The sequence below is a fragment of the Amyelois transitella genome, chromosome 9 (assembly GCF_032362555.1).
Source record: "Amyelois transitella isolate CPQ chromosome 9, ilAmyTran1.1, whole genome shotgun sequence".
NCBI classification, from domain to species: Eukaryota; Metazoa; Arthropoda; class Insecta; order Lepidoptera; family Pyralidae; genus Amyelois; species Amyelois transitella.
Window position 1 is genome coordinate 9610317 of NC_083512.1, and position 12196 is coordinate 9622512.

Consider the following 12196-nt stretch of genomic DNA (forward strand, 5'->3'; position numbering starts at 1 on the left):
TTCTTCTATCTATAAAGTATCACATGAAGATGATTTTAACTTGGTCTTACATATCCACAACACAAAACTATAATAAATTTGACCCACAAACTAATCAAACTCATTTTAAACTTTACATCCTGATCATAAGTTACAAAGTCTAAGAGTTACTACGACCTAGTGATGTATTGGCGCTCGATATCGAACTTTATCGATAAACCGCTAAAATAGCTTGTCGGCTTATCCGAGGGAGCGTATTTATCGCACCCAGTTAGTGGGTATTTATATTAAGTGGGGAAACTGTCGGCACCCACGCCGGCCCGCCTTTGGACGGCTACATACGGGATGGAAACAGGAAAATTATTTAGGTTTACATTATTTTAATGAAAAGAAGATTCGCAGATTTGGGTATGAAGAACTGAAGATTCTGAAGACGTCCGGTCTTCAGCATCTTCAGTTTTCATACCCAAGTGGAATGATAATTGTAGTAAAGCTGAGGGTGCAGCTGGGAATACGCAAAGATATCATGAGTAGAATGGAGGCTTGGAAATTATGCGATCTTGTTCTAAGTTCCGAATAGAGACGAAGAACCTACATTTTATTAACATTTGGCCACCTGGCAACTATCATATCTCATCATCAATAAAAAAAATCTTTCACTTTACTTTGGTAGACTTGCGATGTCCAGCATTCGAAGTGGAACTTGATTAAAATTGAATACAAGATTTGTTTCAACTAAAAACAGGAAAAGAGCTTTTCCTGAAAGTTAAATTAAATGACGGATACATCTTTAAAGTACGGTACGCGAGTGCCAGTCTTCCGAAGAAGCCACCGAAGTTAGAAACTATGAACTATCCAATCTTAAGAAGTGACAAACTTCCACAAAATTACTTCTAGTCCTGATAAATTTTCTTTCACTTATCTAATTTATATCAATCCTTCAGTTTTAAAATTAAGATCTAAAAACATTTTTCTGCTTTTAAAATAGTTGTCATTGATTCAGAACTCATAAAAAACGCTGAAATTGCGCCAAATTCATGCATTATGACTTTTGAAAATAAATAAAATGATTCAGCTAATGAAACTGTACGTGAAGACAAACGCTGGATTACCAAAGTTGTTGTCAAGACAAATTAGCGATTGTTTTGAACGAGTCAATCTGAGGTGACACTTAAGAACCATTTGTGTCTCATTAACTTCAGTTTAACGCGCAGAAGATTAACAATAAATAAGATCGGGGATAAAACAAAGCCTAGCAATGCGGAACACACTGAAAATATCATTATCAATCGGTTTTATTCGTGTAAGGTCGCAACGACACTTAGCTCTTTCGACTAGATCGTCCAACTAATAATACTCGCGCACGTGAAATGTTTTGGCTGGTGCTTTTTGTTCGCCGCAGTTATTTCAGTTTTCCAGTAGGATTTTACACAAGATCTGCTCTGGCCGTCTACTCGGTGCAGCGATCTTACTTGTTCACGTAGAAATTGTTACATATTAATAAAAAAATGGTTTTATTAGTAGCAACGGCTGTGCAATCCTAGAAGATAAGTGATCGAAAACGAAATTTGATTTTTGAGCGAAATCTGTGAAATTTGGAATGTTCTTCAGAGAATCGGTTGTAAGGATGTTCAGTGCAGTGAATGTGTGTCAAAAGTCTTTGTGGTGTTGGTAGTGTGGGTGACAGAGGATTAAAAAGGAAAAATGACGGAGTATTTTGGACCATGGGACGACAAGACGGAAGACGGCGAGGAGGTGGAGACGGTGGAGACCGTGGAAACCGTTACCACGACCACTACAAGGACTAGAGTGCCATCGGTATGGTATACTTTGCTTTTGTAGACGCCTTTAAGCCAACAGGCAAAACAAAACAATACTAGGCTAGACCTTATAATAAATACTCGATTTCTAGAGATCTCAAAAGGCCAGACAGACTGCTGATTTAAAGTGTCTTTATGTAAACGAGAAATTTTCTTATGTCCTTTATCGCAGCTCATGCCAAATATCTTCACAGTGAAATCCATAAATAGGATAGTGGTAGTTGAGAATCCAAAAATAGGTAGTATAATTCCAAAGTTTAATTGTATAATACATAACAATCCCGTAAATCTAATTTTGAAGACTTGTAATAGTCACAGCGACAGATATTTTTATTGGCGCAGTATCATTGTTGGAGATGTTTATTTTGGACAAGACCTCACCACCGCGCGGGTGTCATGGGCGATGTCAATGCGAACTTTCTGTGAGGAGAACCAGGCTAGCGTCAAGGTGAAGGCGAATCATGGCTGTACAAAATCATCAAGTGTCACCTCTCATCAAATTAAATGACGTGGTGCCTCTGTAGTGCCAAAATAAACCGTTTCAAAGAAAAACACCGTAGATACGAAATTCACCAAAGATTTTTTGCTTGAAATACTAGATGCTTCAAATAGGAAAGCTAAAATATTTCAGTGGCTAGATGTTCGACCAGTCAATCAGCAAGACTTTAGGCATCAATTCACACTGTGTAATAATAAAATATACGATAAATTTTTGTGCCTAATCTTAGAAACGGCTGTACAGATTTTTACCAGGCTTTTTGCGCAGATAGTACCTACATGATTTGACAATTATGAAAACTACTTTTTATATCTAAATTCTCAACAGAGAGAAACCTCGAGCAGAAACTTGTTCTAAAATACTTTCAAATGAAGCGTAGGTAGCAAAATATTCAGTTGCTGACATTGTATAAGATAATAATAAACCTAAACAGTTTTTGACTGTCATTTGTTTGTTGACAAAAAAATCTACACTGAAAGCTTTTATCTTCAGCTTGGCTCAGGTTTCGTTAATTAAAGTATTTTTTGTCGTACTGCGATATCTTCATACAACTTTCCGCACCATATAAATTAATCGCGCCATGACGAGATCATCAGAATTTGTAAAATAGTGAAACTAATGAATGTCACTGTTGATAAACCTCTTCCTTGTTAATGTCTAACCTTTTAAACTAAAGGCCAAGAACATAAAAGTGAAGAAATTCACGACACGCTTTATTACTTACGAAATTTTCCCACGATTCTACAGAAACCTCAAGACGTAACAAACATACAAACAAATGGTAATGAACAAGCCTTGCTATAAATTAATGTAACCTAATTATTTATTACAATTTGGAAAAATGTTAACAAAACAAATTAAAGAATGAAAGCTACTGCATGTGATAAAAGTGAGTCGACTGATGTTTCTTTAAGTCTAGGTAGGTATAAGATGCAATTTCTGATTACTAGCATAACAAGTCTCTGGTGGACGCCAAAAACCGAATGATTTTGCTTTAAATATTGAGACACGAACATATACGAGTAGTAAAAGGTATAAATTTGTATTTTGAGGGGTTCAGACTTTTGGTATCAGATATAAATAATGATTTTCAATAGATAAAAACAAATACCTTATGATGAAAAGACGCAAAGATTAAAGATTGCAACAACAAAAAGAGACATTACTCACTCACACACGAGGCGCTAATCATAAGACACGCAGTAATGTGAATGACCCTTTGTGTCCGCAAACAATGGAGTATCGTGGAATTGGAAATGTTCATCTTTGCAGTGCCGTCGCCGTGTATGAGAATCAGAATTCAAGGGATTACGTAAAAGCCTTTCTTGGAAATGAAGAGTATGTACCTGCTTGAGTTGCCAACATTAAAGTACCTTAAAGGACTTTCGTTAAAGACTCTTCTAGACTCTCTCTCTCTTATAATACCTTACAGATCTATCGTCAGAAATAACGATATTATAACAAATATTTTGAAGTCAACAATTTCATCAAAGGCACTTTAAGGTATATTGATGATTTTTTCATTTAAGTTGAACCGATGCCACAAAAATAACGATTGCTTCTGGGCTTGTAAACTGTTATCACTTTAGCGTTAGTCAATGTACATTTAGACCCTCATGATAATATTGTTCTTTAATTGACCCAGAAGCAGCTAAGGACAGGCTGTTTTATTGTCTTGCGTCTTGCCCTCATAATATCTTCTCACGGAAAAGTTTTAACAAACTCGGCAACAATTAAACAAAATGCCCTCAATCAATCTGAAAACTTTAAATCATTAACGACGTTTTTTTTTGCTGTTGTATTATCATAAGAATCGATTCTCAATTCAAATGTGATGAAAAAATGCAGATATTAATTCACCGACTCCGATGTTCTTTGTCTTGATGGCTACCCAATAAGATCTCATAAAGGGAACAATAAGCAGCCCAAACCTATAGTAACGCATTCTCTTTTAGAAAAAGTTTTCACTGAAAGAGTAACTTCTGCTCTACTTTTCCAGCTAATTATAATTATCGATCCAAAACAATGTAAACGCATTGAGTTGAGGGTGTAGAACTGTTAACCATGATTCACTGGGCTGTTCCAATGCTGAAACATTTGCGTTTCCTGCAGACAATGTTAGCGCTAAACATAGAGATTGTATTTCTGTCTGTCTGCTTGTTTATATTACAGTATTTATCGGTTTACTTTTCCTTAGTTCTTGCTTTTCTTAGTTCAACCACTTTTCGATTGTACAATTTACTCACACACCGAATGTTTCCGTTTAATTTCATATCTTTTGGCATCTTATTTTGCCTGTATAATGAACAGTCAGTGAACAGATAAGTTCACATAGATCTGCTCTGTTATACCTAGGTGTTGTAGAAGTTTATTAAAATATTGGAAGGCACTTCGACAATATTTTTATAAACTTCTCAACAGCGTTCCATTTCCAATCAATCAAAATCCTGGCCTTGATTATGTTTAAAATCCATTTCAGCAGTGGAAAGTTGAAGAAAACATCTCTAAAAACACTGAGGGCAACGGCTCATAGATTCATTAGCATAGGAATACAGAATACTTATTAAGGACTCTAAAATTCGGCAATACTGTGCGTTATTGCTTTCCGCATTTGTTTGAGATGCGATCGAGTTGTGGGCGATTTGCCAACTACCATTTTTATGCCGTGCATGTTAACATAAGGTGCCCCGTTTTTGAACTCTTGGAAAATGTGCAAGTTCATTGTACTCTAAATTCTTTAACATGTAGAAAATACCAAAGACATATAATTGCTAGCCCAAAAAGCCCCGAATGAAACTTACATTTAAATAGAAAATTGCTAAATCGCACAAGCAGTTTTTCTACGGAATGGAGCATATATCCACAACCACCGACACTATAGTAGCAGCAGTGGTGTCCTAAGCATAACACTTGGCCTGGCAGAAAGTCTTTCCTTTGGTGTAGCCTGAATTACAGATCTATATTAGATATATATTTTTACGAGTTATGATTATTTCAATATTGGAACAAAAGATTTCATTAGAAAACTTAATCCTACCTATACATGTGCGTCATTGCATATAGGAAAAGAACTGTATTGATGTAGGTCTCCGAAGTCACGTGCGATTCCAGACATTCATCACCTGTCGATAGTCAACCATTGAAGGAACCAAAATCCACGCGAAGTTGTGATCTCCCGCCAAAACTGTTGACAGCCGGACAAAGAGTGCTAATTGCTTGTGACAACAAACAAAATGTGCGTGCCAAAATAATTCGCTAAACGTAAATCGGAAACTGCTCGGTATACCATATTGATTACACTTGTTTCCCAACTGGCTTTGTAAAGAATTAAACATAATAACGTTTACTTTAAAAACAACATGTGGACTAACTAAGTATGCATTTTGGTCGAGTTGATAGGCCCCCAGGAAATCAGCTATAACAGCAGTACAACAAACAAACTATGATGTCACACGCAATCTTTTCTAGGCGGCTAATTCACAGAGCTCAGATAAACCAAATGCATCTCCGCTTTATCGGAACATTACATGGGACCACCACCTTGAAAAGATTATCTAATCTGTTTGTTTTTTGCGTCAGTGTTTTATTTATTTTTTTAACAGAAAATAAGATAATGAAGTATATGTCCAGGATAAAAAGGGTTGTGTTAAGTATAACTAAAGCACCTATGGGCTGCGGCACTATATCTTAATCTGAAAATGAACATTGATGTAGTAATAAAAATAATTAAAATTTGACATGTTATGAAAACAACAAAATAAAACCTTATTGTAATGAAGGTAGAGCCGATTCTCGTTCAACAAGAAGTTCTAAATACGACGTTGTTGAATTGCGTGCACCAAGATCTAAAATAGATCGCAGTGCTCTGCCTCAGCGAGATACGTACATTTATGGAAATCAAATAAAAGCGAGGGATTTAAAAATAAACCAAAACGCAAGTGTTTGTAAACAGAAAAAGAAATCGGGGTTCATCGACTGAGTCAGCGAAAGGTGCGAAAGGTCAACATTACGTTTGTTTGGTTTGAATAAAGAACACTCATATGACGTCACTGCAAGTTTGTCATAACAATCTGGACTGTGGCATTATTTGTGTACTCCTTCTCATGAAACGTCACACACAACGTAAAATTGTCTTCAGAGTCCATCTTCTTGGGAGTTCATGGTCGGTTCTAGTGATGAATTTATATATTACGAAGCGACTGGTCCAAATGGAACGAATATTACAGAAGATATTGCGCAGAGCAAGGCGCGTGAGCAAGCGAACGTCATTGCCACTAATCCTGAGCTAAATCTGCATTTCCAACATCAACATTCATATAAATGGGATTTATAAACACAGCCCGACTCCAGAAATATGTTAATGACAAATTAATTTAACATAACTGAATTTAAGGTTCATCAGTTATGTTAATCTTCAACTCTAATTAAATAAAGACTAATATGATTATGATTTCAGATTTCAGAAAATAAGAACAAAGAAAAATTTAATAAAACATAAATATAGTTTATTCATTCTTTAAAAAATACTGAATAGAACTTAAACCTGCTTCTAGATAATGATAATTGTAAACATAATCGTGGATGATAACAAAGGATTAGGCTATAGATCAAAAACAAGTTTAAGGATCACGCAGACCCTTTTCCATTTATATAAAATGCAATTCAAGGCTTACCAAAATAAAAACTCGTTCAAAAAATATATTCAATTTGATGATGGAAATTTTTAATTATTGGGTAACTAGGGTAGATCTGAATCACCGCTGTTGGATTTAGAGAAATATCAGGAAGTGCAATGCCGGACCAACTCGATGATCACATGAGATCAGCTGTTTACGATGCTAATGAAACGTAAACATGATGAGGTGACGTTTTCGCAAGTCCCGACTAATTCATGGCCACGACAGTCCTAGATCTCGCAAATTCAGGAATTTATGATACGAGCTCAATAAATTCACACCTAGACCCGGTTGGAGCTAGGAAGTGTCCACTATTGGGTGTGGGCGTCCCGACCTTGGCGCTGCCAGCCACAAAGGAATGTCCACGATCTTATTTGTTTTATTGCACGGGTTATAAATAGTCGGGTGCGAGGCAACTTCGTATTATGATTAATTTTCTGGATATCTTGTTCATGAGTAAACATTTTTGTATTTTATTGCTTTGTGCACATTGACTTGGAGGAAGGACGAGTTTTGTCATTGCCATTCGAATAAAAAGTCCCGAATCTCTTTTACTTTCATTTCAAATTTTTAGAGCAAAGATAATTACATCTGCAGGAGCATATAAATTGAATACACTCGCATTATTGTACTAGTTAGCAAGTGTCATACGAGAGCTATCAAACCTATGTACATCTTGTATAATTATAACGTTATAAGTTCTCTTAGCAAACCTCTTTAGATAAGCTAGAACGTGTTAATTGCTTAGGAAAACACGATGACTTCAACTCGAAACTGCGCAAGCTGTTATCTCTCAGTAAACATTATACACAAACGTAACTTGTGTATTTTCTACAGGTTTAAGTATGAGAGCGACAAAATTAGGACAATGCTATTTATTTTGTACCGAATGACACTGTGGAGTAGGACCACTTTATCTTTCCCATGTACATTCATGGGGAAAAAGTGTCAAAAGTGACTATGGAAAATAGGCACATTTTAATCTGTTGCCGATACAACGATACAATGTCGCTTCGTGTAAACACGTGACTTAGCCATTCCAGATTGGTCTAAAGGCCCACTGTACTATACTTATGGCGCAATTTAGAGTTCTATCTATCTTTCAATGATGATATCAATTAAATCTTTTTACTATCCAACCAGTGCGAAACAGAAAGGACAAAAGCTACATACCTAATATTTTCCCGATACTTACCGTAAACTTTTTTTATTGAGTTGCTAAATCGAACGTATCAAATCGATACGATCCGAGTGATCGATTCAAATCGTTTAATAGTGTCCTAATTAAGGCTATTGTTGTTTTCTTTCACCCACGACAAATAAATTTTACAGTTTCGGTAGATTAAAGCACAATCATGGCAACCATGTTTATTTTAAATCCTTGTATATACCTATACTAGCGACCCGCCCCGGCTTCTCACGGGTTTTATTTATACATAAATCTTTCTTTTGAATCAATCTATCTATTAATAAACTGCATCAAAATCCGTTGTTTGTTTTAATTTAGGGATAGACGCAGGAAGCGTCACTACGTATTACAAAGCAAAATCGCTCTACTCACTATCACTACAGTGCGAGGAGATGAATAGAGTCTCTGACTCGCGGCTAATGAAACTTGATCTGAAATTCGGCCCAAGTAGTTAATATCTCTCAATGCATAACGTTAAACAATGTAAAATTTAAATAAGTACGTAACGTATCGGATCGCATATCCCGTAGAAAATGCTCAAGCATTATAAAGTGCAGGTAAAAAGCCGACAAAACTGGTCTTGCAAATATGGTAACGTGGGTGTTATAACGGTTTAGCTCTACCACGGGATAACGAAACGTTCCAGTCAAACCTTCATTTAAATTTTATAGCAAGCGATCCATCTCCTTTTGAGTTAAACTAAGGATCACAGTTACTCGAACAAATTAATGTAAGTTCGAGTGGGTAGTTACATATGTATATAAAATTTTATCACGTTTTTATTTTCTGGATAGAAATTTTGGAATACTTATAAGTATTCTTTAGGTCTTAACGAATCCTTCATCTGTTTGTTGTATCTGTTTGTAGAGCTACCTACTCAAAATAGTTGCTTAGTCTTACAAGGTAAACCTTATACTTAGTCTAGTCCCTTTGAGTATGTAACCAAACCAATTTTCGTTATATATAATTTTTATTAGCACAGATCACTAAGCAAATTAAAATCATTGAAGGATGAAATGAAATTTAGTTGGCAAAACGACTTACTTAGTCAAATACTATAATTCTTTTTTTCGTCATTTCAAAATTAATTGGTTTTTATTTTTATAGCGATACTAGTAGGTAGGTACTACTTAGTCAATGTATGTTAAAAAAAAAGTTAAAACAGTTTGAGCGGATATCGCTATAAAAATTAACACCCAATTTGAAATGACGAAAAAAAGAATCCTTTTGGATAAATTGAGGTTGCGTTGCGCTGTTATGCAGCCAATTCGAGTAGGTAGCTACAAACTTATCAATTTGCTGCAAGCATCACAATAATCGCTCATAAGTATAGCAATCGGCCCCACTTGCCTTAATTAATAATTCTCCGATGTTTTTTAACCGTTGGTTGCAAAGGAAGCCATCGGAGCGGAAATGCAGGCGGCCGGTTAAACTTATGTACCGTTAATAAAAGGCCCACTCTTATTTCACATTTTCTTTAGTTTGGCTTTTTGCGTATGCCGTTTCTTTACCTTGTACGTTTTACAGCAGATAGGATAGGATATTTTCTCTCATTGTTCTTAACAATAATATAAATAACAATAACTGGTCTTAACAATAATTGAGCTCAAACCCAACTAAAGGGTAATTCAATGCAAAGAATTCCGATTTTGAAATTGATCAAAATTATGCGAGCTGCTAAAATCGTTAAAATTTAGACTCGATGAGAGTAGCTCCCGCCATAAACCTTTTCTGTGGGATAATGATTATTATAGGGGATTTATAATGTAATTTTCAATGGCCTAGAAAAAGAAAACAGTTTTTTTCTGTCAATCCTTTTATAACTAGATCAAAACTAAAATCCTGACACATGTGAGCTTGTTGAGCTTTATGTGGATGTGTATTGCAGTTGCACCCTTACCTTTTATTTCAAGTATATATTTATAGCCATATTTATGTATGTAATTATCATTACCTAAGCCTACTTGTAACAGCTGAACGTGGCCTGCCAGACTTTCAAGATTGCTGGTCCATATACATATCATTGTAATTGAAATTTTAACTGAGCGAGACGTCTGTACTTGAAAGATACTTTAATTAACTTTACTTTTAAGATCTTACCTATTGCAGATAAATCGATATGGGTATAAGTCAAACAGAAGGCAAAAAAATTAGATTTTAAGAATTTCTGTCTGTATTTTTGTACTCGTATCACGCGGAAACTATTGCTTAGCAGCCCAATTCTTTTATTTGACGAGCCGGGTTAAGAAGATTACATTTAAACTAGATTGTTAAAGAAAAAATTGGCACTTTGTTAAACAACTGATTTTTTATGTGAAGTGTGGTATACAAAAATTTCTCCCACTCTCAAAGAGATGGAGTTGTCCTATTCTTTTTCTTTAGGTGCCGGGAACCACACGGCACGGCATACTTACGATTCGTTATACCCAAATTAAGCATTGAGTGTATCACGGTCGAGTTACGCTAAATAAAATTCATTCAAAGACGTTCACTTGTGATTTGCATGTAAAGTAATATTTCTCATAATTTGAATTATAACCACACTGTTATTAAATTCAATAAAAAATGCTTTCGCCATTTGCAAACCGGAGTTGTAACAACCGGTAAAAAGCTCTATTTTACATGTAAGTAGAAAGTTTGAGAAACTATGTGAATGTACAAATGACGTATTAACGTGTGGTTAACAATACAGAGATGGTTCTCTGCCAAGCCAGTGGAAATCAACTTTTCCTTGGAAAGTAATTCAGTGATACATGCTAAGACGTTATTCATAGTAAGTATACTAAGGCATTTATAAATTTCAAACACTGAGCAATCGATGTACAACTTATGTAGATCTACATAGTTCAATCTTTTCATCGTTAAAAAGGATTTATGAAAAGAATATTTGCAAGAAAAGTAAACCATAAAATATTTTCACAATAAAAGACACCTAGAAATAAGAAGACAAAGTACCAACTCATCTTTTATTACAAGAAGGTATATTACGTTCCAGCCGTGCATTCTAAAGTCTACCTGTAAATCAATGATAAAGTTGAAGTTAATGGTGTTAATTTATTATTATTCCGAGAAAGAAAGTTAGATAACAAGTTACTGAAGTGTTGTCAAACAACATTAGCGGCTTTTTTAAAGAAGATCGTGACCACGTCTCCGCTCACGTGGTTCTATATGAAAACGAAAATATACCTAGAGATACCTAATGGCGTAACGCTTGTTTTTACCAAACTTTAAGAGGTTTTTAATTCGATCTAATTTTTCTAAAGAGAGTCAGTGTTGATATTCCATATTTTGTTCATGGAACTAAAAAATTTTGGATAAGAGTTTTCTTTTTTTACGAAAAAAAAAGAAAGCTGCGTTAGGTAATTGATAGAGAAAAGCGATTTTAAAAAGTAATTAGGTAGGTACTAATGTAAACTTTTTTGATGCCTTTTGGTCCCTGTTCCTAATAACACTTCTTTCTTTTGGATTTCGCATCGATTTTGTAAATATTACTACTAATCGTAAGAATGTCGTTCAATTCGTATGGGTAAAAGCGACTTTCGTCAACATATTACCTGGTTCAAAGAGTTCTCCAGTCTCAATTAGCTTTATGGTTTCCGCTTCTTCTTTCGCGATTTTCGCTCTCAAGATCGCTAGCTCTTTATCTCTGATGATCTTCTTCTTAGCCATTTCTTCTTGGTGGGATGCTTCTAAAGAATTGTAAAGCGTTTGTTTCCCACGAGCGTAGATTATACCGGCTATCAGCAGAGCCCATCGTACTCCTCTGATAAGCGGGGAAACCGGTTGCGGGGGTCCGAAAGGCAGGGACATGGTCAACTTAGTAACGATTCATGTATGCTTAGAATAATTTTAAGCAGACTATCCAATAAATTTTATTGCGCGTTTTGAAGCCAAAGACTGTCAAAGCTCTTGAATTATACTCTCATTAAAAAAAAAATTCGAGATGGGCATGGCCAGTGTTATCAAAATTCCGTTAAAGGTACAAATTTCCGTTTAAAAAACCTTCATCCTTTGCATAGTAGCGAAATTGTGA

At 35.3% G+C, this 12196-nt stretch overlaps 1 protein-coding gene across 4 annotated transcripts in view; it reads left to right on the top strand.

Moving 5' to 3' along the window:
- LOC106142872 (tropomodulin-1) overlaps window positions 1–12196 on the top strand; it is a 58831-nt gene that overhangs the window by 24901 nt on the left and 21734 nt on the right. The window contains exon 1 of one of the 4 annotated variants that reach the window (XM_013344803.2): window positions 1418–1797. The exons of 1 other annotated variant lie outside the window; for it this stretch is intronic. In XM_013344803.2, the coding sequence (XP_013200257.1) occupies window positions 1684–1797 (114 nt within the window). In that variant the 5' untranslated portion in view covers window positions 1418–1683. Of the gene's footprint in view, window positions 1–1417; window positions 1798–12196 lie in introns of those variants that run through there. 2 more of the 4 variants (XR_001228873.2, XM_013344802.2) reach the window with 2 other exon arrangements.